General features: G+C 40.9%; 2 protein-coding genes across 4 annotated transcripts in view; one reads left to right on the top strand and one right to left on the bottom strand.

Annotated features, from left to right (window-relative positions):
- Positions 1 to 25,109, top strand: part of CFAP74 (cilia and flagella associated protein 74) — a 92,149-nt gene that overhangs the window by 9,753 nt on the left and 57,287 nt on the right. The window lies entirely within an intron of this gene.
- Positions 1,909 to 24,271, bottom strand: GABRD (gamma-aminobutyric acid type A receptor subunit delta). 3 transcript variants are annotated; one of them, XM_037381594.1, is made up of 9 exons: positions 23,659 to 24,271; positions 14,244 to 14,356; positions 13,601 to 13,668; positions 12,482 to 12,702; positions 11,591 to 11,673; positions 9,059 to 9,196; positions 7,996 to 8,148; positions 7,148 to 7,395; positions 1,909 to 5,986 (listed from the first exon to the last, which is right to left on the bottom strand). In XM_037381594.1, exons 1-9 carry the CDS (start codon positions 23,724 to 23,726, stop codon positions 5,687 to 5,689), a joined length of 1,392 nt encoding a protein of 463 aa, XP_037237491.1. In that variant the 5' UTR covers positions 23,727 to 24,271; the 3' UTR covers positions 1,909 to 5,686. The 3 variants fall into 3 exon arrangements, with proteins under 3 accessions (XP_037237491.1, XP_037237492.1, XP_037237490.1); XM_037381595.1 differs by having other exon boundaries at positions 7,184 to 7,395; positions 7,996 to 8,151; XM_037381593.1 differs by having other exon boundaries at positions 7,996 to 8,151.

Genomic DNA, 25,109 nt, shown 5'->3' on the forward strand with positions numbered 1-25,109 from the left:
GCTGAAACGACAGCCCTGACAAAAGGAGCTTGTGAAACTAATTTGGTTAAATCAGTACAACTTTGTGTGTGTGTGTGTGTGTGTGTGTAGATGAGACCTGCAAGTATAAAAGCACTTTTCTTTGGTTTCTAATGTTGTCTGTCTTTGCCCTACTTGAGAATACAAAGAGCAATGCTTGTAACTGCTGAGCATTACCGAGCTCAGTAAAAGACGCACATCAGCAGCTCCATGACAGACTATACTAAAAGGTGGAGATTGGACACTGGCCTGCAGGGATCTTTCATTCAGTGGAATTAGTCCTGAGTATTGGTTGGTCTTAAATCTAGAGTGATCTAAAGAGGTTTCAGATGTTTCAAAAATTAGGGATATTTGGATTTCTTTTTTTGGATTTGTTTTTGTGGAACAGTGAAGTCCCAATAACATCTGATTAGTTCTGTTGGTGCTATATTTTCTGACAGCCTGGACTTAACTGTCTTCTCAAATTTGTTTTACTGTGCAGGACTTAGTAAAAGGAATAGCCACGACATAAAGCTGGTATAAGGAGAGAACAGATCCCTAATGCATTATGTAATGATGGGCTTAGATCCTCAAATTCATTTCATTTAAGACACAAGCTATAAAGGCAGAAGTACAGTCTTTCTCATTTTCAGCAAATCCATCCAAATAAGACATGTTTATTGCCAATTTTTTGTTCAGTTTTCATTAAGAGGAATTAGCTATCTGTGTTTGTAACATATATTGCACACAGCGTTATTATAACATCAAACAGCTTTCAACCATTGCAAGTGTTTTAAGCTGCTGTAATAAAGAGGGCATGAGGGAGTTGCTTCAGATTTTTTTTTTTAATTAAAATATTTTCAGATGCTGTCAATAAGTTTTTTTGTTACCTATTCTGCTTCACAGACAAATATGCAGGGGTGCTGTTTTCCTCCTGATGTGAAGTGCTTTCTTAGGTTAATGACACTGAGTATTTAAAATCAGAGCAATCGTATTAAGTGTTTTGTTGTACCAACAGTAGAAGCCTCATTGAGTTAAATTGGTTTCGCTACGTTATCTATTGGATTAGAAAACCAGTTAAGAGCTGATGCGAGAGCTTTTACTTTAACTTGGATAAATGCTTTCATTTTTACCCAGAAGGAGGACAGTCATTTCTGTATATTAACCTCTTAATACTGCTGTCACTGCCAGCATTACTTCCAGACAAATCATGCGGTATCTTGCTCTTCTTCATCTTGTGCCTTCTGATCCTTCTCAATCTCTTGAGGCAGCAACAGCAATTTTTTAACATAAATAAAGTCGTCTGCATAAGTGCCCCACAGAAAGCCCTCATGAATACAGAATGGTACTTTCTCTTCTGTTGTCAAGGCCAAAGTAGAGTTTTACAAGCCCCTGGGCACTGAATAGGCAGGATTTCATTATGGGATGAAATCTCTGAGGTTATTTTGATTTTCCTTCTAATGCATTTTATCTTCCAGTTCAATAGTTGGAATGTCTATTTTGTCTGTTTATAGAAGCTCCAGTTTCTGTATATCTACATTTTATTAACACTTCACATTTAGAATGATTACATTAACACATATCCCACTCTTTCTCACAGACACGCCAGTCCATAGAGCAGTATTCTAAATTGCTGGAAGGAATACAAATGCTTTCAGGTACAGCACAGAAAAAGTGCCTTCTTATCTGTCACACACTTTTTTTCTCCCCCCCCCTCCTTGGCACTAGTAGAACCCATCCAAAGTCAGCATTCAACTGACATCAAATTCTGTTTATTAAGGGCATAATGAAATTAGAGTTGAATAGGTCATTGTCTTTAGGTGTTAATATGCCTAGCATACTAATGTTTGATGATTTTTAAGTATGATGATTTCAAATAATAAAAAAATACAAATAAAGCACAGGCAAAAATACAGAAGATTCAAATTTATGCAAAACTCCAGTCATTACACCATACTCTTGTACTGAAGTTTCTCCTTGAAAGAGTTTGAATGGCATCTGACTTTTCTATTTCTGGCTCTGGAAACAGATTTAAGAAAATCCCACTCTTGATGATGGAGGTGTTTTGTCTTGTGCTACTCATGCAAGTGCAGTAACAGTAGCTGAAACACCTGTTCTCCCCTCTGAGTCACCTTGTTCCTGAAATGGACACAATTGCCATATGTATGCTCACAGTGCACATTTCTGAGTGCCTGCAATGTCTTCCCCTTTATTTATGCTTCTGTCTCCAACATTGTGATAGTCTAGCATTCTGGCTGGGGTATTTTTGTGAGGAAAAGATTTCTATCACCTTTGCTTTGATTAGTCACAACTGAGCTGTGCACCTTGAAGATCAGCAGTCAAACTAGAGAACAAATTCACTGAATAAACCTTTTGAAGAAGTCAGCAGGGCACGCAGCCCATGACTGTCTCCCAGATGGAGAAGCAACTAATTTTGTCCAATAACCCCATGTGATTACTCAGTTGGCTTCAATGTAAGGAGTTATGTCAGGTGCACAATTACAAACTATTACTGCTGAAATAATTAGATTAGACATTGCCTTCATAATATTTGCCTCCTCCTTCTTGCTAAGTACTCCAAATAACCAGCCAGTGCACACTAGTGGGACTGGGTCAATGCTTTGTTCTCTGCTCTTTAACAACTTTAATTCCGAAATCATGAATTATTTTCTTATGATTTATACTCCATAGGAACTTGCTGCGAGTATTTCTTCAGCTGAATTTAGTCAATAATTTCAGTAGATACTGAAGTAGTAGATACTATCAGTAGTAGATACTGACCCTGACAGGCAATGTAATAAACTAATAGCTAGAGAAACAAGCAGGATACAAAAAAGTTAGATTCTACTTTCTGCAGCAGTAGTTAATCTACTGATTTTAAACCGAAGATTATTTCTGATTTATGTAAATGTAACAGAAAAGAATAAGGCACTATGGCCTTTCTAAAGGGTGTAATATTGTTGTGGTGATACTGTTCAAAGTGCTGAGCAGAGTATTTCAGACTTGCTACAATCTCACCTTGCCTATAGAAGTGCATCATCCAAGAGTTAAATTTAAACTTCTGAGGCATCCAAGGCTAGACAAGAATCAGGTCAGCCGTAAACTGAAAAAAAGTTTGGTTTTAAGCTGAAAGGAGAGGTAGAAAGGGAACTTAAGATACGTCAAGGACCTGACCCAGGACCATGGAAAAAGCAACAACGTAGTAAGGAAAACACATTGTAAAGTCATGCTTGTGCTCGTTTTATTCCACTCTGCACTTAATCATTATATAAAACAGCAAGAATGATTCAGAAGAGAGCAGGAGAGGTTGAACTTCCTTGGGGAGAAAGTGATTATGACCAAAAACACACTTAGAAAAAAATTGTGTATTTCTGTAATGTAGAATTTCATCAACATCAGGAACAAACACAAGAAAAATATAGGAAGAGGAGAAGCAGGAGGAAAAAGAAGCCTGATTACCTGCGTAATATGGAAGGAGATGCAGAATTTCATGAGCTTTCTGGATGAGGTGAATTAAATTAATATTTTGCTTTAATTCAGAAACTATGGCAAATAGCATCATAAGTACTAGTTGGATGCACTTACCTAGTTGGAGGGTAAGAGTTTCTGTCTCTCCTGAAGGGTTTTTCTTCTGTAAAACTCAAAGATATAGGAAAGAAATCAGTATCATTGTATCAATTTTGCAGATGATGCAGTGAAATGAATTAACTGAGATTCCCCAAAGTCAGTGGCAAGATCTTGGAGCAAAATTTGGGTGTCTCAGTCCAGGGCTAGACTGGTGAGAACGTTGTGGAACAATTACAGTTCGATGTTAGTTTGTGCTTTCAAGCACACTCTCGGCAGATAGTTTTTCTGTTATAACAGAAGCTAAAGACTGAGGTGAACCTAAGTCTGAAATACCACGGGAGCTTATTTTCTGTTATAGCTCAGTTCAGCATCATTATTTTTTCTTCAAAGCATTCTCTTACTTCAGTGATACTGAACAAATTTTAAGTTATGAATCTGTGTTAAAATGCTCTATCTTTCAGTGCTGGTCATATGAAATCAAACCATATGTCACAGAGAAGTAAGGCAGGAGGAATGTGCCCACACTCCACTGTGATCAGATGCTTGTTTCATCCTTATTGCAATTCAACTATTAATCATTAGCCACTATGTTCGAGATCCCCATCTTCAAATCCCAGTGCAGCTCTTCTCTTACGTACAGTTTTTAGCTTGTTCAACCTTGCACCTCCCCATGCTCCCTTCCATCATACCTTTCAACCACTTTCTTTGCTTTAGTCTTTCCCTCCCTCTCTCTTTTCATATTTTCTTTTATGTCAGCCTCTATATTTAAAACCACCTCTCACTCTCAAGGCAACAAAATCCTCAAAAAAACAATTTCCCTTTTGAAGTGCCTGACATTGGTTTCCTATACTAACAGTATTTCAGTTGTTTTAATCCATACCCCAATATATTTACTGTGGAGTTTTTTAAAGATTAATTGTGAAACTTATGTTTGTTGTGAATACTGTTGTGAATTCATTTGCTGAGCTCACTGGAATTATTTACAGAACAGTGTTATTTTGCATGAGTTGGGTGAGAGAATCTAGTCCTGAATTAGGCAGCAAATACCCACAAATTTCAAATAATGGAAGTGAAGAGACCTAACATATTAGATCAGCCTCTGAATAAAAATGGCAAGAATATCCAAAGCAACCAAGTAACTTAAAGCCAGTTACGACATTTTTTTACTTCACTCGGCTATTTAGGGACAGATGCAAAAAGGATATTTTCAGAGGCACACATGGTAGACATTCACTAAAAATTAACAGAATGAATTCTAAAGTCTTTCCTGAAAATGGAATCTGAGTTATTTCATTATCAAGCACCTTTAAAATTTTTCCCAATCCAACATAGGAAGCCTGAGCTTTCCCTGTGTTTCTAAATAATTTCATCTATTTTGGGGCCTATTAAACTAATAAACATTAATGTGTTTAAGTGTTTAAACTTTCATTAGCTTAGATCTGAAATGTAATACAGTCATTATTAACAATTCAGTAGAATTTTACGTAGTATATTTTATTTCATGCTGTGACTAAGAGCATTGAAATGTTTTCAATAATTTATCCAAGACAAATAATTTAAGAAAAAGTCTCCACTCTCCTGTATTCTCTTTTACTTTGTTCATGAGATTTTTATGATTAAAAACTCCAACTTCAGCACTCCTGTTAAACCTAGACCATCCCACAGAAGGCCAGATGCAGAAAATCAGTCATGTGGAAGTAAGGAATTAGCTCTTCCATTACAAAAAAAGAAATTATCTGAGTGTGAAAAGCCAAATCTTCATTACTGATCAACCTTTAAAGTGAAGGAAAAACATGGTAATTTAAGATTTAAACTTTTGCTGCAGTATGTACATATGTAAAACTGTCTTATGGTAATACAGGAAATAAGGAGCTGGGATTGTTTGGCAGAGTACAGCTATTATTGTATCAAATCAGACCGGTAATAAATTGCTGCTTTTAGTAGGAATTGGTAGCAGGACTCTCTTGACTTTAGAAGTGTCTCAAGCTTGTTGGAAAATATTTTGAGAAGACATGTATCAATACAGTTACAGCAAGGGCTTTTTAGTCCAAAGCTATTGTTCATTTTGTAGCTCTCCACATGAATTTTCTTTCTTTCTTTTTTTTTTTTTTTTTTTTTTTTTTCACATCGTGTACGCAACCCAGTATATAACATTGACTGCTGCAAATGCTGCTGGGAACACGGCTCTGGCATATATATCAATGGTATCAGCATCAATGGGCTTAAAGAGGGACTTCAGACCACTCTTTTTATCCAGTTTCATTATGTGCTGCTGTTTTGTCTCTCCAGTTTCTATTTCTATTGTGCCATATGATCCAGGCAGGCTTCTGGGAATTCGGTGCTGCCTATTGGAAATGGCCAGTTCCTGGTTCACACCAGCTATGGAAAGGGAAAACAGAACGATGGCATTCTTCACGTTTATCTGCAAAGGAAAGAGGAGAGCCTATAAGAGCAATTTCTAGGGCATAGGTATGTACTTCATCCAAGCTAGCCTGACCATGATACTGACATGAAGAAATACCTGTGAGACTCATAAATGCTGAATGGTACTTATTACTTGCTTATCACATCTAAATTCTGGTTATAATTTTACATGCTCTGAATTACTGAAGCACCATTGAGACAGCATGCTTAGGCCCTCCTGACTGAAGATAATTGACTGGCTATAATACATATATATTTTATATATAGATATATAAAAAAATATATGAAGGAGACAGTTATCACATTGTGTGGCCAATAGGCAGTTCTCAGGCTCTTGTCAAAGCTGAGAGAATGTGGAGGTGGGACAGAAAATGAACATGGATCAATCATATTCGCTACGGCTTAATAAAACCTTAATGAATTCACCGTGCTCCATCACTAACACACATATATGTACATGAAGAAAGCAGGAAAGTGCATCTGGAGTTCATGGAAGAAAATTCACCTACGTACTCCTTTGTTTTCACTGGGCTTCCTACCTATGTAACCAGGCTAATTATATCTGTATTTACCATAGGCAGCTTGGGCATAAAAATGTGGTCTCCAGAGGACAACACTGAAGACTACAGGCCTGATTTTCGGTTTGCTGACAGCATTTTATTAGGCTGTAGCAGAGCTAAGAGTCTTAGCAGAACTAGCTACTGAAGAACACCTCCTAAAAAAAGGCCCTTCTCCCCCATCTCCTGTAATACTGTTGTAATGAGTTTGCCCTGACCCTACAGGAGCAACTCAAAGTTACTGTATCTTACACTGAGGACTGGACAAATATCAAAGGGTCTAAATATACTCTCAAAGTGTAAGATGTACAAATTTGGCTCAAGACATGCTTTGCCTCTCTTCTTATTCATTCTCTCTTTTTCTGCATTTCCCATCTTAAATACAGCAGCAAACCATGTAAGAATATGTTGTCTTTAGTGCTAACCATGCTCAAAGGCAAATTAGCAGTTGCATTTGGTTGCTTGTCATATTAATGTGACGAATGAATCAGGATATTTTTTTCTTTCAAAAGAAGTAGAAGAATTTGCTTCCATAGGAGAAAAAGATCATGATGCAGGGTGATTGCTTTTGCAAAGTTATTCACAGTATTACACTTACTGACCTCTCCGCTCTGCCTTCTCGCCTTTATCTTACTGACCTCTCCACTCTGCCTTCTCGCCTTTATCTTGTTCTTCTGCTTTTTCATGTAGTCAGCATTGAAATGTGCAAATGCATATTCTACCAGTGCAGCGAAGACAAACACATAGCAAATCCAGAAGTAAACATCAAGCGCCTTGATGGCAGATGCTCGTGGAAGCGAAGATCGGGCGCTGACCATCAGTGTAGTCATAGTAAGAACGGTAGTTATACCTGCAGTGTAGCATGAGAAATTTTACTTTAGGTTTCACAGTATACACCACAATAAGTGTACTTACTAAGCTGAAGCTGAGGAATATTTTCACAGTAGAAGCCTCCTAATTTTATGCCTTCTGATTTTCAGAACAGGAGAGCTTGTAAAAAACTGTGCATTTGTATGAATGACTAAGGAAGCTTTGAACATGTTATCCTTGGTTCTGTTCTAGATCAGCACAGACAAAACCAGAAGACTTAACCCTCGAAAACGTTGGCATCTAGACTTGCAACCCTTACTCAGGCAAGCAGATCCACAAGCTCTAGGAACATTTTTTTGTCACTGTCCCAGTTCCTTCAAATCAATTCTTTCATACATCTGCCTCATATTCACTGTTGCTTTTAACCCTGGTTATTTTCTGTTCTTTACTGAGGCAGCTGCTCTGATAGCATGACAGAAATTAAAACATGAGGGAAATCTTTTAAAGGATCATCCCTTCTGCAGATGTAAACATAGTATATTCATAAATGCACCTTCACAGAAAATGAGAATTATTAGAGAGCATAATTACAGCATCAGCATACCCCTCCCCTGTTAGTTCCCCTAACTATCTGTTTTACCTAATGACACTCTGGCAGGCACAGCTGACTGACTGATCCAGAAGGATACCCACGACATGGCCACTAGTAAGATAGAAGGAACATAAGACTGAATGATGTAAACTCCTCGATTTCGTCGAAGATGAAAGTGGAGACTGAGCCTGGGAAACTGACCTGCTGGAAAAAAGAGCAGACAGAGAAGGACTCTGACTGTGAGAATTGCAGTTAAACTGATATTCAAAATAACATTTCATATAATGACACAGATCGACATTCTTAAACATATTTCGGACAAGATCACAAAAAGCTTTTTTGAATGTTCAATTAGTCTTCGTAAACCCTGCACAAATACCACAGTTCTCATCAGCTAAGAATAGGTCAAATTATTTGTCTCAGGTCATATCAATGCCAGATCTGAAAATAAAATCATGAGTCTTCTCAAATAACAGTATTGCTTCAAAATGTGTACTGTCTTATCATCTGCTGTAGAAAGTCCTCCAGATACTAAATTTAGATTTTTTAAAAGGCCAAGTTAATTTCAAACTCAAAAAAGAGCTTAGAGGAGATGTGCAGCATAAATGAGAATCTGAATACATGAAAGAGGATGAAAAATCAGCAGGAAAGAAATTACTCCAGTCTTTTACAAACATTGCAATAAACCCAATGCTACGCATATACACCGCTGACTTCTACTGGATAGAATTAGAATGGTCTGACTGTACGTCATAAGCCACGTAACATCAGGGTCAATGGAAATTTTTCTTTAGCTGCAAATTTAGTTGCAAATTAGGTCAAGAAATGTGAGCTATACCTCAAATGTTTTTTATCAGGTGCTGTCTGGCTATTCCACGCAGTATTTTGTCAAGCATACCAAGCTAAAGGGCATAATATGCTACAGTGGCTACCTGAAGGCTCAGCGAAGGCTGGCATTTTTTACAAGTGTAAGCTTAAGAAAACTCTTATCAGAAACCTGACAGGTTCTTAAATTACTTAAGAAGAAGGATTTTCTATTATAGATATAGGAGGTTTCCCTATGCAAGGAAAAGTCAGATACTGTCCCTGAATTGAAGAGAGATCCTGTTACCAGATTTGAAGTTCATAATTTCTGTTGTGAAGCGGTAGTTGGTAATCGTGAATTGAGCAAGCTGCAGCTTATCTAGCCCATGGATCTCCTCCTGGTTTTCTGACCAGTGGTAGACAATGTCCTCTGAAGAGTAGCCATCTGCCAAAAGAAAGCTGAATAAGCACAAAGTTTGAGGAAGAAACAACTTGGGGGACTCAACAGTGGAATTCCTCTAATTCCTCTGCTACGCTAGTTGTGATCAGTCCCATTGCAAACATGCTGTGACTCAGTCTGGATAATTCATTGTCCTGGCAACATCAGCGTTGCCAGTGTCACATTGGGGTAGCTTTCCTGCAGGGAGAATAATCTAAGCCAATTCACACTGACTGGCAATATGTGATATGTGGTATGGCACAATGCACTTCAGTGTCATGAGAAATATTCAGATTATCTCTTAAAAAGCTCATTTGCATACTGAAAAGTAACAGTTACTGTAGCACTCAAACTAGCCTACTTACCCCTGCACTGTGCTTGGATCTCAAGAGTCACAGAAATTTCTGCTGGTAAAAGAAAATAATTACCACACCTAATCTGTCTATGCCGATCCTAGTGAAAACAGATCAGAGAGTAATTCTGGACTGCAAGTCTATTGCCAAGTTCTCACATCGATTTTTATGAGATAGGTACTCTGTACCAGTCAGGCAGCGTCAAGGAAACAGGTTTCCTTGTCAGGGATTCTCCTGGTGTCCTCAAAAAATGTGTCCAGTTGGCTCTGTCTCTCCCCTTCCAAGCCCTACAGGGCTTTTTCAAATGGACACTGCATGAAAGTAAAGTATGCTGCTGAATTGTTCATACGAATCCCCACTCATGGAAACAACTGTCAGCACCACCCCCACCCCCCAGCCTTAAAGCAGTTCAATAAGAAAACAAGATCTATGCAAACTGCTTATGCATTGTTTTTCTCTCAGTTCTCCTCCTAACAGCTTTTGAACCTCTTTAATATTTTCAGACCAAAATGACAAAAAGGTAAAGGTTCCAAATTCTTGATTTCCTGATTCTTGAAATTCTAGATTCTTGGAAGTTTTGTATGGCATGATGTGTAGAGAACAGAAAATCAAACTTGTGCATGCGATTAGAGAACAGCTGTATAACCCAGACCCATGTCCATTCTGACATGCACCAGCTAGCTCGATAATCACGTGTACATCGGCCTATTAAAAATCAGACTGCAGTTTGGCATGCAGTATAAAATCAGACTGCAGTTTGGCATGGGTGCCAGCTGGAAGGTAACACCTAGGAGAGGTGCAGGGCACCAGGGACATGAGAGAAGGGGGGAAACACGTATGAAGAAATGTATGTAATATGCAAATCCATAGGAAATCGATCTTTGCTAGTTTTGCTGTTAATGGACAGCTTACTACTAAATCATTCACTTGTTTAATGAGCTTTATTTCTGCATGTTTGTTTCACTGAAATCAAACCCGTCAAATTCAATTAAAAAATTCAACCACCACCAAAATTCCCTAGAGAACTTGCTGGGAGAGAGAACCGATTGCTGGTTCACTGTCTGCTGCCTCTGCATTTGGTGATAACGTAAGTAAAACTGTAGATTGCTATTTTTGACAAGATAAAATGGTATTGTGGTTAATTGCCTATAAAACAAAGTCAGTGCTAAAAAAAAATATATATATATACATATATATATATATATATATATATATATATATATATATATAAACTTGCATTAATAGGCCAGGGATCTGTTCAGAAGCTGCTATTCACAAAACTCTGGAACCCTCGGGACCTGTCGACTCCTTGACATAAAACCCACAAAAGGCCGGATTCATTGCCATTGATGGGGTGGCCCCTGCTTGTGTCAGTGGTGAATTTCATTCAAAAGTATTAAGTCTCATGGGAATTACATGCTGATTGTACGTAAAATACAGGTTGGACAAAATACAAACTTATTCTTCACCCTCCTTTGTGAGTACAAATTAATTTAAGCCCATCCATGCAGTATTCTGATTGGTTTCTGTGTAACAGATACAGGAATGCCTAGGCAAGTTAAACAGCTATGTAAGTGTTAGTCACAATGACATTCATTAAAAGCAGGGAGTTCTTTCTTTTTCCTGTTTTCTCATGAAGAAAAAATAGCACATCAGATTTTGCCTGTGGGCTTCTCTACTAGTTCTCACTGGATTTGATGCAAACCTCAGTAATGCTAGTGACTGTCCCAATTGCACTAGTTTTATGTCAGGCACAAAGTTCCAGACATTTGTCAGCAAGGCTGTAGGTTGTTCATCTTCACTAAATTAAATCTATAGTTTTGAATTGGATCACAGCTGAACTGCTATTGAAAAGTCCCTAGCCTAGTGTCCAACACAGAGAATTAAGAGGTTCATGTTTGTAGCCTTTATTTCTAATTCCTAAGGCACCACTTACATTTCATTGACTAAAGCAGAAGCACCCCAGCAAACTTCAGCAAGCTAAATACCATATGTGCAGGCTTTAAACAAAATATAGGTTATATGAAACACTGTACTCAGCCCTTACAGCTCTCCAAATCCAACATGCATTCTTGCTCATCCATGGGATACTTGGAAAGGTCCATGTCACAGGCCACTGTTGAGGTAATCCTGTTCCAAGCAAGTGAACACCAGTTAGTTACATTCTGATCGAGCCTTTTCCTCAGAACGTGAAAGACTAAATCAAAGACTTTGAAACCTTAATACTAGTACAGGAAACGTTTTCAAAATCCTCATGGCTATTGCCTTTACTAAGTCTGTGGGAAACCCAAAGGTGGGGGGAAATCGCAGAAAGAACAAATGACTTGTCTAATGTCAGAGGAGGCTTCAGCTACTTCTGATGATAAAAAGGACTTTTCTGAGTCAAATCCACTTCCTTCCACTGTCCCCAAGATCACTACCAGTACCTTAAGGGTGACTTTGGACTTACAATTTCAAAGATACACACTTGTTATTTTTTCAAACATTACACAATTAACTGTAAATATAGTTACTGAGTTCTAACAAGAACACTCTTCCAAAGGGAGGAAATACTACTTTCTCTGTTTGAAAGACGGGGAAGTTGAGGATAAATCAGGCTTATAGTTCCCTTGGAAAATAGTGAGAGAGTAGAGAACAGAATCTTTACTCTGTATTCAGCATCTCCTCGCCCGGTGACTGAATAGTTGTAAGATACTTATCTCCACATTCTGAAAGTGATCAGTGGTTATGCAGTGGAAAATGCATATGTTTCCAAAGATACCCTCCTGGCAGTGCAATCTTTGTGAAGCAAAGGGATCTCTGATAGGAGTCACTACTACTTCCATTTTAAATGAATAATTATTTTAGGAAGTCACCCTAGGAAAACTGAGTGATTCCTTTATAGTGTGTTCAAAAAGTTAATACATAATAGATTACACTTGCACTCTTTTTCACTCACCTGATGCTGTATAAAATGACTCCATCTGGCTGCAGCCTGATAAGTTTGTTTTCCACAGTCACATCATGGAACCAAGCAGACTTGGCATTTACTATGAAAGTATCTGGCAACCAGAGCTTGTCCACAAACCGGCTGTCTAAGCCCAAAGTTTCATTGGTGTGGTTGTAAGACAGACGGTCATCTCGCCAGCTCTGGTGCAAAAATACTGTCATGGTATATTCCTATGACAAGAGAAATCCCAATTAAAAAGTGATGCTAAACAAATACAACAATCATGTCTTGGGAGTTGGTCAGAAATCATTGTGTTAGCCTAGAAACATATTAACTGCTTCCAGTGCAAATAAGTATTTTTATATTCAGTCAACCGTAGAGCTGCCCAAGCATTTTGATTTCTGTCATATGTTTCTACCATGGATAAAACCAAGATATGAAAAAGTGATTCAATGCCAGTGTTGTATATAACATGTTGCAAGAGTTGCATATGTCTTAATGAAGAAAATCAGTTTATATAGCTCCACAAGTACAGCTTTTGGTTTGGAAGGTTTTTTTTAAAGCAAAACTAAAAAAATGAGTGAATTTACTCACTGTCATGAAAGGAAAGGATAGAGAGAAAGCTAAAGTTTATGTTTTGAAATTAAATCTATTGTGTTTCAGAGATGCAGTTAATCCATGCCTACACATGTTTATGTGATTTGTAAGTTGTTAATACTCCACTGCTTTATGGGAAAGTGTTTACTTAAAAGTGAGGAGCACCTCACAACAATCGTTCCCTTCACTTCTTTTTGGAAGTATCTGTGGTGAAAGGGAATTTGAAGTTGGTGTTCATGTTTAAAATGAGGCTTTTTGTTAGTAAGCACTGCACAGATCCAATTTTGCTAACTGTACTAAGAAATCTTAGTGACTTACACATGTCCAGATTCTTGTAATTGCCAGTGTCTGTCAGAATGGACTCTGCCCATGTCTTAAAATACAGTGTTTGTTCTTTTCAGTCTCTTCTTGTGGCAATTTCTTCACTCCGAACATGCTGGGGATCAACTATCTCTCTATTGAATGTTTTCTACACTTCCTGTCATTGCAGTACATACATTCACAACTTGGTAGGTGTAACTGATAACGTACCATGTTCACTTCTGAGATGTGGTCAATGCTGGCTACTTCAATTGCGAGAGCAACATTAACAGGAGGACCTGAGGAAAAATGTTTGAATGGGGTAATTTACATCATCATAGTACCTATAAAAATATAGATGACCCAAGTCTGTTAATTCTTTCATACAGAGCGAATTCATGAAAGTGTTTCCCATGATAAAGTATGCTTTCCATCTACCTTAAAGCAAAAGATTTAAGTCTTTTACAGATTGCATCCTCAATTTCCAACAGAACACCTCGCTTCACTATAAAGGACATGAGATCTAATCACAGCTACTGAAAATTATGGAATCCTTTCTGGAAACCACATCATCTAATTTAAGACAGCATGACTTCAAGCAAAGAGAAATTATTGCCATTTAATGTAATCCAACATTCCTTCAATTTAGGTATCAGTGATTTAAGAACTGTATAAGCACGAAAACTGCATTGCAAATTCTGTTGTACAGTCTGTCTTTTTTCAAATTCAAGCAAATTTTTGATTCGTATTATTTCAAGTATTCAAGTAATAGATAATCGCAACCTTTTAATCCTGTAGAGGATGAAGTTCACATAAACATCAGAGGGTAGAGGGACTGTAAGAAACAAAAGAGACATTATTCTGAAAGTCTCACCTCCAATCCCAGGCCTGAAATTACGTGCATACCCTTTCATCAAATCATCCAGGTTGGGTAACCAGGATATTTCGATGTTGGAACCTATGTAATCTCCGATGTCACTCATAGCTCTAGGTGAAGAGAACAAGTATCTTTTAAAACTTGGCCATGTTTACAAACAGAAGAATAACAGAAAACGGAAGATATATTGACTTCTTTTACACCAGAGACCACCTACAATATAATCAGTTACTGGTAATTTAGTGAAAAAATACCGTATATAGATAGGAAAACCATTTCAGATATTGCTGTTTAAATCAAAACATATTTCAGGCAAGACTATGCTCTCTTCCTAAAATACAAGTGTGTACTTTTTTAAGGTTTTTTCTTTTAAAAAAAAGAAGTAGCAAAAAAAAGACTAAGAAATATGAAGAAAGCATGAGAGAAACCAGGATACTTTGTATACTGCATAAAATGCAGCTGTGGATGCTGAAATGCAGCTATCTGGGTAGCAGGACACAGCAGCTGTGACGGCTCCTAGTACCACTATGGAACAGCTGAGATCAAGAAGGCTGGTACATTGTCAAATCTGATGGGAAAACAGTAAAAATTATACAGCTGGAATTTGAATTTAACATCTTCAATACCGTGAAAAGTACCATTGAGCCTTGGAAATGTGAAAAGCAATGCTAACAGAAGGTGTATAAATACATGAAAACTGCAAAGATAGGGTCAAAAAGGGGATCTTGCTTAAAAAGTGACCAGCTGAAAGCACAGGAGCACTGAGGGGCATGTGCCCGAGCCAGCACAGAGCTGCCCACGGTTGGACCCGAACGTGGGGTGCAGCAGCAGTGGTGGGAGCTCAGGAGGTGCTGTCCACAGGTCCCCAAAGTCCCAGGGGTTCCCCTGCATTCTGAGCCAAAGAGGTGGCTGCCTGTGGTCCAGGGGACTCAGGAGCCTCCCGAGACCTCAAGAGGGGCTCATGGCTCTGCAGTGTGAGGAGCTGCCCATAGTGGTGAGCCTGAAGGCTTTGGCCATTGTCCTGGGACCTGAGGTGTGCTCCATGGATCCTAGGAATGCAGGGGCAAGTCCTGACTATGGGTCTGGATTTGGGGCCATTCCTGTCCGTGGTCTTGAGCACTGAGTGAGGTATCCATAGCACTGAAATGTCGCGGTCCCACTCCACCTTCCCACAGGTGCCCCAGAGTTTTGGGCATCTATGGATGGTTCCATCATGCTGGGAGGGCCCCAGCTCACCTGCTTGTGCTGTTTTGTGCTTGCCAGCATCAGGCAGTGTGGGTGTTTGGCCATCTGTCCTCAGGTTAGGAGTGTGGGATGCCGTAATGCACGCATCCTTTTGTAGTCACTCTTGGACCTGAGTGAGCCAGCAAACAGGTGGTAGGTTTTGTTTGGGAGGTAACGTGTGGCTGTTGGATTTGTGCAGCACACCACAGCCCCCCTCCCAGGAATAAGGCTCCATCTCTCAGGTGCTAGGCATATGCTTCTTTCTGATCCAGTGATGCTCCCTGAAGACATTAGCACAGTTTCTTGTTGCCATTTTCCACCACCTGGCAGATGACAGCCCTTCAACCTTCCTGGTACAAGCAATTATGTGGATATTCCATAATCTTTTCTAAACAAAGTCAAGCTTATATTATCTTCATTAACTGTTTAAACTGAGCTGGCAGGCTTCATTTGAAGAAGATCTGTGCCTGTTTACATAATTCCTTTTGCCAGCATTGTGAGTGACACGACAGGAATAGATAAATGAAGGACTGTGACAATGTCTACCACAACTATTTGCTAAGAGACAAGTTGCCAGCGGTTTGAAAGGGCCTGGATCTAAATGCAAGTACTATATCGAAACTGTCTGAGCACTATTTTAGCATCTTCCACCGAGTCCAGCAATAAATATGGCATTTGAGAGATATATATCACTAGTAACAGAAGAGAAACTAGTTAAACATCGATGAAAGGCTGCAGAGTGATATACCATAAACATATTCTGCCTTAGCACTTACATAACTTTTCTTAGAGTGTTCATGTGACATTGACCCACATAAAGCACATGTTTTTTCTCTCCAAAATATGCCAGTCTGGGCATTCAGCTCAGCACATGCCGTTATGGCTAGCACTGTAGCAGAGTATCCTACAGTAACCAACTCTTCTTCACACAGGGGACTGAAAAAAAAATCTTTGATCAACCTGGTCATAAAATTCTTGCCCCACATGCATGGAGGCAATTATATAAGGAAGGATTTCTGGGACTATGATGGAATATAAATTCTGAGCAGTAGAGACACTGAAAACTTGCATTAGTGGAGTTGTCAAAAGCTTAAGTGACCTTAAATCATAGCAGCACTGCTCCGAAGTGAAACTTCATTAATTCACCACAAAATGTTAAAATTGGGGATATATATTAAATTGCCTTTATAATGTTTCCTTGCCGTGAGCCCAGTGCTGTATGTACATCTTAAACTACTATCTCAGGTATTTCTCAGGTTCCTGTATCTCTTCTGATTAAGGATCTTGGAAGACTCCGAGCCATGTTTTCAGCTACTTAAATCGGAATAACGTAATTGATTTAGACAACAGCTTTGAAGATCTATAACAGATGTTGACCGAGCTTTTTCCTTCTTTATTGGGCCTCATCAACTATATAAACACTTCTATCAGACTGCTGTTTCCTATGTGCTGGTCTTTCAATCATCTGACTGTCAGTATTTACTTAAATGAAATTATATTTTCGGATGGTAAGGTATGGCTTTGTTCTCATACCATCAAACATTGCAGTTCAGGAACACTTTCATTTATTTTCTTTTACATTCACTACCCTATTTCTGGAAATACTAAGGCTATCAGCTAATACAGAAAACAAATACTTTTTTACATTAAGACCTGGGGCAGATGAGAGAATACATGACTGTGTTGAAAGTATTTTGTTTAAAAATGTACTTTATTGTAACTTGTCTCAGCCGTAGATAGGTAATGGTATTCGTAATCAGCAAAATGCCTGAACTCCTTTTATAGGTAAAGAATGATACTTTATGTCTTTTCCTGATTAGAGAGAATAACTACAATACACTTGAATGACTGTATGTGCTTAAAATCTCTTTGCCTTTTCAGTAGAAGGTGGTGCTCTTTGATTCCTGTTGCTAAAACTGCAGCCAAGTTCTGCAAAGTGTTTTGAAAACTATACTCAAGTCCAAAGGTGACTGTACTGTAGGGACCTATCTTGTGTGCCTGATCTGTGAGGGTGGAAGAATCTAGCTTATGCTTCCTACGTACACAGTAGTATGAAAGTGCTAGGTACAAGTTGTTGTAAAACCAGAATACCATGTATATTTATGAGTACCCAACCCGAGAAAAAATAATAAAAACAAATTCTGCTGCTCCTCTTTCACAATAGTTATTGCTACTTGCATGCATCAAGAACTCATCCGCAGATAACTGACTTACAATCAGCCACTTGCTATAAAAGAAATACTGTCATTGTAAGAACTGCCAGGAGCCTCATCTTTTTGAAAAAGCATTTACAGTGTGCAGCAGTTATCCTGTGTCGTATTCTATTTTCATGGCATTAAGGAGAGCCATAGAGCTAAAAGGAAGTTAAAATAACGAGAGAGTTGGGTTAAAAACTGTGGGCTGTAGTTTGCTGTGTGTTTTAAGCAGATTACAATCTAGAGGGAGTTTTGCTTAAATATCCATGACACAATTAAAAAGAATCTTGTTTCTATTATTAATAAAGCCTTAGGGTCAGATCATCAGTGTAACAAATGTGTTGAAGTTAGTAGAGCTATATGCACTTAATACTAGTGGGAGGGTTTATTACAGTGTTACAGTATTACAGCTGAAATAATTTTACGGCTAGATTTACTTTTTTGATGTTTATACTACTGGTTTATTTTAAAAAATTTTTGAAATAGGCAACAAAATTACTCAGTTATTGCCATTCTCACACACTAGCATGGTGCTCACAGAAAAGCTTCTAGATACTCAAAGAGAATACGTGAATCAGAATAACCTACAGTTTCATTTACAAACAGTTATCGCTGAGTTAACAAAAGCTTCTGCTAATATTAGATTTTTTTTCATGCAGATGATTAAGGGACTAGAGCATCTCTGTGGAAAAATGAGGAAGAACTGAGAGAGCTGGGCTGTTTAGCGGGGAGGAGAGAAGGTTCGGGGGGATCTTGTCCGGGTACACAGATACCTGCAGGGAGGGTGTTCTGGCAGCAGAGCCAGGCTCTTTGCAGTGGTGCCCAGTGACAGGACCAGAGGAACACAGGAGGTTCTGCGTGAGCATCAGGGAACACTTTTCCACTGGGAGGGTGACTGAGCACTGGGAGAGGCGGCCGAGAGGTTGTGGTCTCCCTCCTCGACGGTATTTAAATGCTGTCTGAACGTGGTCCTGGGCAGCTGGTGCTGGGTGGCCCTGCTTGAGCAGGGGGTTGGAGCAGAGGTCCTTGCCAACCTCAGCCATTCTGTGAACCTATATTTTACCTTTAAACTACCCAGACTGACACGGAGGCTGACAGAGCAAGGGAAATAACACAGACCAAAGAACTAATGCAGCAGGGGCTGTATGCTTGGGTGTATAATTCAGCAGGGCGTAAATGTGCCCAGGTTCCCCTTGTGTCAATCTGACATGTGCTCTTTAGGTCTGAAGTCATCCCAGGTCCTCCAGCATAGTAGAAATCTCCCATTCCCCTCTCTTGTCCCTCAAGATGATTGAGGGAGAAGAGAAATAACACACTCAAGAATATTATTCTGCCTATAATATTTTCATTTCTTTTTTATCTGTTGAAGATAAAAGTGTGAATATTAGCAGGTAATATAGCAGTCCTCAGTCAAAAATGACAACTTTGCGAAGCAGACCTTTGTTTTCATGGCACGTTACAGACCAGTTGTTGTAACTCCTTTGAGCCATTCCTCTAGACTTCTCTACATCAGATCCAGTGCTTTAGAGTTACATGAAGAATGGTGGGAGAATTTCACTCATCCTTGATAAGCAGTTGGGATTATATATGACCTAAAATATTATTCTTTTATTGTACCTGAAAAAAGAAGAGCGGCATAGAAAAGACACGTTGGAAGGGATTAACTTTTTATAGTGTAAGCAATAAAGATGAAAAAGAAAGGAAACTACTATTAGTTGATTCAGCAACTTCACTTCCTGATGTAAGCTGCTGTAAAGCTTGTTCTAGTGAGAAAAGGACTTTGTAAAATTAAGCGATGGATTTTTAAAATTCAAAGGGCATAACAGCTCATAAAAAAGCTTATCTTATCTTTGCACCAGACCAGAGTGGCATGCCTAGCTGACAGAATGGCAACATAGTCATGAGTACTAATATCACTCTGGAAGTCATTCCCAGATCTAAAGCTGAAGAAGATGCTTTTTCATCCACACTCTGACTCTGTGCACATGTCATTTCAAGCCTATATTTTGGAGAATATGTTTAAATCTGCCCATACCTGGAGTTTAAGCATTGCAAGCACTTCCACAGAGCTTGTTGTGAGCAGCAGAAAACAGATTACTGCTGTTTAAACTGTGAAAAGAACAGTTAGTTCTCTTGTGCACTTGACAAAGGGGAAAGGAAGTCACCACTGATAAACTGGCCAAAACTATGATTGCTGAACAATTCTTCTTTGCTGAACAAAACTGTCCTTGACATGGATTAGGGAAAGCAACTGCAAGCAATGAATCTCCAATGACAGAGCAAGGAAATGCACCTTTTTCAGCAGTTGTAGAATACGAAGCACATGTATCTCCAAATCCTTTCTATCTTTCTCCCAGCTGCTGCAGAACAGTTGCGTTCTACTAATGTGGAGTGATCTGGAGGAGAAGGATCAATCAGCTTGGACAGCACATCTTTAAAGTGTTTGTCAGGCAAGTGAGGTATTAGCCTGCGTTCAATATACTCCAGAACGCTGCTTGAAAATGTTCGCTAGAAATTTATCAACATTTCTAGTAAATATCTGGTATTTAAATTAGGCCAAGGAAAGAGACAGTCTTTATGTCCTGTGTGAATGTGTGCACTACAGCAGCTGAACAAGAGATAACATTGGCAATATTATTTTGGCACAGCAGTGCCACAAGCTGTAGCAGCAATGCAAAAAGCTCAGCAGCATCTTTACGTCAGTGGCCAATGAGATACTGACTTTAGGTCACACTTGTAGGGAGAGCGCACTAACCTTCTGACAAGCATGTATAGCAGTAAGCTGTGGAAAATCACTTTTTGCATCTTCGGTTTCTTCTTTAAATCGCTAACCTGATTTTATGCAGGACTGTGACATAGTTGTTATATGAATCTTAACCTGGTAGATGGAAATACCAGTTTGACTGATGCTGAGGGATGGGATGGATACATTTCATTTTCTTTGAGATAATCTTTTGGGGGCAAATGTCCCAGATGTCACTGCCACTGAAGAAAACTTCTTGTTGGGAAAAAGACAAGGAATATCCTACAAGGTCAGTGAACAATCTGGCTTCTGTCAAACTCCAGGATTATCCAGAGCAGTATGTGTATCCTTCCCATCTGCCATTCCTGACTCTAAGTGAAGCTCACTGTAAATGTGTTTTCTATTTTGAAATGTAATTGAAGAAGCATTAGGCTTAATTCATGGCAACCTTTTGAACATCAAAGCCCTTATTTCCTCTCTGTGAGTTTTAAGCTACAGAAAATGGACCACCCTGCATACATTCACATGTTAAAGCTGTTCTGTTTCCATGAATAGAAGTAAAAGGCTGAGGGAGACACACAACAGAAGGACAATTATATGCAATTATCTAACCGTCACAGAATCTTATATAAAAGATACACCTATTTTTAATGAGAGAATTAGAATCTCCTTCAGTAAAGAATTACAAAGTACAGACATACACCCCAAAACTCCTATCAATAGTGCTCTTTACCCACATAAATGAAGAAATATTTCACTAAGTGTATTTCAGCAGATGATCTCATTCACTGTGGCACATTTATTATTGCAGCATCCACAGCATATCAAACTCTGATAAAATAGTGGAAGCTACAGTCTTTGCCCCAGACAGCTGTCAATCATATAAATGCCCAATTTCCTGCCACTAGTCACTGTCTCAAAGGGACCAAAAATTACTACTTTTTAAAAATGTTTATTTGAAAAAAGCACTGGCATGAGAAGGATGTGCTGACTGAGGCTGAATTTGATTCACTCACTTCAGCCAAATAGCACACATGACAGAGAACTTGCTTCAAATACAGCTCTCTAAAGCACCCTGGAAGGATATTCAAAAGTGCTGTGAGGAAGCAGGCTACACGTATTCCCCACTTCCCTCCTCTGCCAAACCTTAACATTATTTTAATAGGTAGTTTTGCCTTTGGGAAGTCTTACGTCATACCACTGAGTTCAGAACTCACTGAAATATTCTTCCTTTTTTTGACTATCTTTTTGCTTACACCTGTCAATATACAGTCCATAGAACTCGCAAGCAGAGAATTTAGTGGGTTTGTATGGCCTCTGACATCATAACCATGAACCACATTACGTTTAGAAAACAAAATTAGAGCAATAAAATGTACCTATTGGCAGTTTTACCCATTATTATAAAACCGAAGTATTAATAAAATGCGGCTTTTCATAAAAGCATCCTTTACCAGAAATAATTATATGTAATAACATATTACAGAGCTCCAAGGAAGAATGATAAGGACATTAATGTGCTTCTTGGGCCCTTGCAGGAGGAATTATTTCATAGGTCATCTGTGTGTGAGTGATTTTACTGATGCAAGGATAAAATTTTGGTTTAGTTCTGTTTAACTCAACAAAAGTACACATATAAGCAAGGTTACTCACTTTTTACAAGATTAACAATTCTGCCATAGCCCCACTAAATCCTGAATCTTCAGAAAATTTGTACTAAACAGAGCAGCTCTCTTTGACCACTGAATGTCTTACACTTTGACATATTTGGAAAAGTAATACAAACCAAACAGTTGGAATTTCACAAGCTAGGATTTGCCTTGCCGTACTCTCTGCCATGAGTATATGTATTTCCAACAAACAACTCATCACTATTGTCTAACTGGAGGAAGAAAGGCAAGTAACTAGGTAATTAATCCAGATATAAAATACTGCATCCAACAATTTATAGGTTGCACGTATCCTGGCTGTTGCTGTGCCTAGGAACAGACCTTGAAGACAGAGGCTGAGAAGGCTGACTCGTGTTTAGATTTTTTTTCCCCTCTTCTTTTATACTCAAACAGTCCTTTTCAACCAAAATACTGAATCCTAGCCCAGGTGCAGATAGAGAAACAGGATCATTGAAATGATAGGCAAGATCTTGATGCCCTTAAGTCATAAGCAGTGTTTTCTCTGCCTTCACTGTAATACTGGATTGCTTCAGAGCATGAGGGTGTCAGGATCTGACCCTGGATAACAGATTCAAGGTCACAGGATAAATCAGTATGTCAGTCCTGAATAACAGCAGTTGACTTGACACTTCCTCTAATGCAAGATGCTTTTCCTTCCCAGTGAAAAAATCAGTTCTAATTAATTCCAGAAACTATAACAGCAATGTTATGTCTTACTATAATTATCACTGCTTCTTATACTCCTCTGAAGCTATTAATAATGTTTGTAGAGTAGAAGTAGGAAGACCCCTTTAATACCACAGCCATCTCTGCTGTGGGTGATGTAGGCATGTTTTTACATGCAGCAAGTTCTTTTTTACTCCCCCTTCTCTTTTCATTGCATAATCATGGCAAGCTTTCTCCACATACAGCCTCCAGATCTGTAGGAGAATATACAGAGAACGTAGCTGGTTGCCTAGCTAACACCTTCTGAATAAATGTGACTGAGAATTGCAAACATATATCTTTACGATTTATTATTTTAAGAAATGGTTGGCGTTCTTCAAACGTTTTTTCTAAGATTTCTGCTAGTCTCTCTTGTCTCAAGTTCAGGACAACTTAATGAACCCATTAGAAAGGAATGTCTGTATTTTGGGGGGTTTAATTGCAGCTATGGAGGCCCCAAGCGATGATGCTCAGTCAGTACCCCACTGGCTGTGCTGGGTTTATGGAGGAGTTTCACGCTGGAACAGGCCCCCTACAGAGCTGTTTGGGGGGATGAGCCCACCGGGATGTGCGGTGCCATCACAAGAAGTAACTGGCCCCGATTTAAAGTAAGTGCCCTCGGGAAAAGGCTTCTGCAGGCACCCCGTTAAAAACAGCCCCCTCGATTAACCCAAGGAACTGCTGCTCCTGAGGAAACTTCCGTCAAGACCCCTTTGTCTACTGAACACTCCCTGGAAGCAGTGGCAGCCCCGACATGGGGGCACCCCCGGGCAAGGCTGGGGGCTCCCCCCAGAGCTGGCGTTTCTCACCCCAGCCGCACCGAGAGAGTAGCTGTCAAAGGCCAGTCTAAAAAGAACGATAAGAGGTTTTCTTACCTGATACACCTGTGCTGCTGGGTGCACAGTAGAACCAAGGCAGGAAAAACCCAGGTAAGAAATTCCATTTTACTCCCATTTATTAGACAGTGACAAACAGAACCCAGGTTCCCCGGCTCCCTTGGCAGCTCCAGAGCTCCAGTAGTGTTGCCATCCTGGCTTGCTGTGAGAAGTTGAGTTTAAAGCACTGTATTGTTGCTCAGCAGCAGCCCCCACAGTCTCTACAGTGCCCGGGAGCCATGCAGGCAACCCGCGCCGGGCAGCGGGTGGCCCCGGCAGCGCTCCCCCGCCGCCCTCCGCCGCTCGCCCAGCCCGCCCGGCTGCTTGCCCAAAATAACCTCCGAGAGGCCAGCCGAGTCCCGCGGAGCGCTCCGGGGGCACTAGCCGCGTCCTGTGCGAATCATCGCGGCGAGAAGGAGGAGGAGGAGGGAGATGCCGCAAAGGGCAAAGGCGGTTTGGCCACGGGCAGTCCGGCGGGATGGAGAGCAGGTCCACCGGCGGGCGAGCGGGGCCCCGGGCGCCGTGTGTGCCGGAGAGCGCTGCCGCCGCCCCCGCCCGCCCCCCGCCAAGCCCGGCTGCACCGCTCCGGGGCGAGCGCAGCTGCAGCCCGGCCCCGAGCAGCGCGCCGGGGGGAGAGGGCGTATAAATATGGGGGGGGGACCCTGCCGGGGGCACGCTGCCACCTCCTCGCTGCGGAAAGCCGGCCCCGGCTGGCGGCAGGAAAGGGAACGAGGCAGCCCCGAGGTGTTACAAACTTCTGCCTCGTCGCGCTCGGCTGGCTAAGGGGCTCCTCTGAAGTGACACGCTTCAGGTGACTGCGGGGAGCAGGCAGCGCTGCACCCCACGGCTGCAACCCGCGGCTGCTGGGGGGCCGGCAGCGCTGCACCCCACGGCTGCTCGGAGGTCCAGCATCGCTGCACCCCGCGGCTGCTGGGGGCCGGCAGCTCTGCACCCCGCGGCTGCTGGGGGGCTGGCATCACTGCACCCCACGGCTGCACCCCACGGCTGCTGGGGGGCCGGCAGCACTGCACGCCGCGGCTGCACCCCACGGCTGCTCGGAGGTCCAGCATCGCTGCACCCCGCGGCTGCTGGGGGCCGGCAGCGCTGCACCCCGCGGCCGCACCCCACGGCTGCTGAGGGCCAGGCATCGCGGCACCCCACGGCTGCTGGGGTGCTGGCATCACTGCACCCCACGGCTACTGCGGGGCTGGCATCACTGCACGCCACGGCTGCTGGGGGCCGGCAGCGCTGCACCCCACGGCAGCACCCCACGGCTGCTGCGGGGCTGGCATCACTGCACGCCACGGCTGCTGGGGCCGGCAGCGCTGGCGCCCGGTACCGCCGTGCCCCCGCCCCGGCGGTGCCTTCCCCCTCTCGGGGACGCGGCTCGCCCCTCCGGAACGGGACCCATCGCACAGGGTCCGCAGGGAAGCCGGCCGTTCGGGCTGGCC

The sequence above is a fragment of the Falco rusticolus genome, chromosome 3 (genome assembly GCF_015220075.1).
Source record: "Falco rusticolus isolate bFalRus1 chromosome 3, bFalRus1.pri, whole genome shotgun sequence".
NCBI lineage: Eukaryota > Metazoa > Chordata > Aves > Falconiformes > Falconidae > Falco > Falco rusticolus.

Excerpts from the sequence above, each read along its gene's own strand:
- GABRD (XM_037381593.1), bottom strand. The coding sequence starts at position 23,726 with ATGGAATTTCTTACCTGGGTTTTTCCTGCCTTGGTTCTACTGTGCACC. Across the intron at positions 13,669-14,243 it reads TTTCAGGCCTGGGATTGGAG|GTCCTCCTGTTAATGTTGCT; the intron begins GTGAGACTTTCA and ends ATTTTTCCTCAG. Across the intron at positions 5,987-7,147 it reads CGAGAAGGCAGAGCGGAGAG|ATAAACGTGAAGAATGCCAT; the intron begins GTCAGTAAGTGT and ends TTTCCTTTGCAG.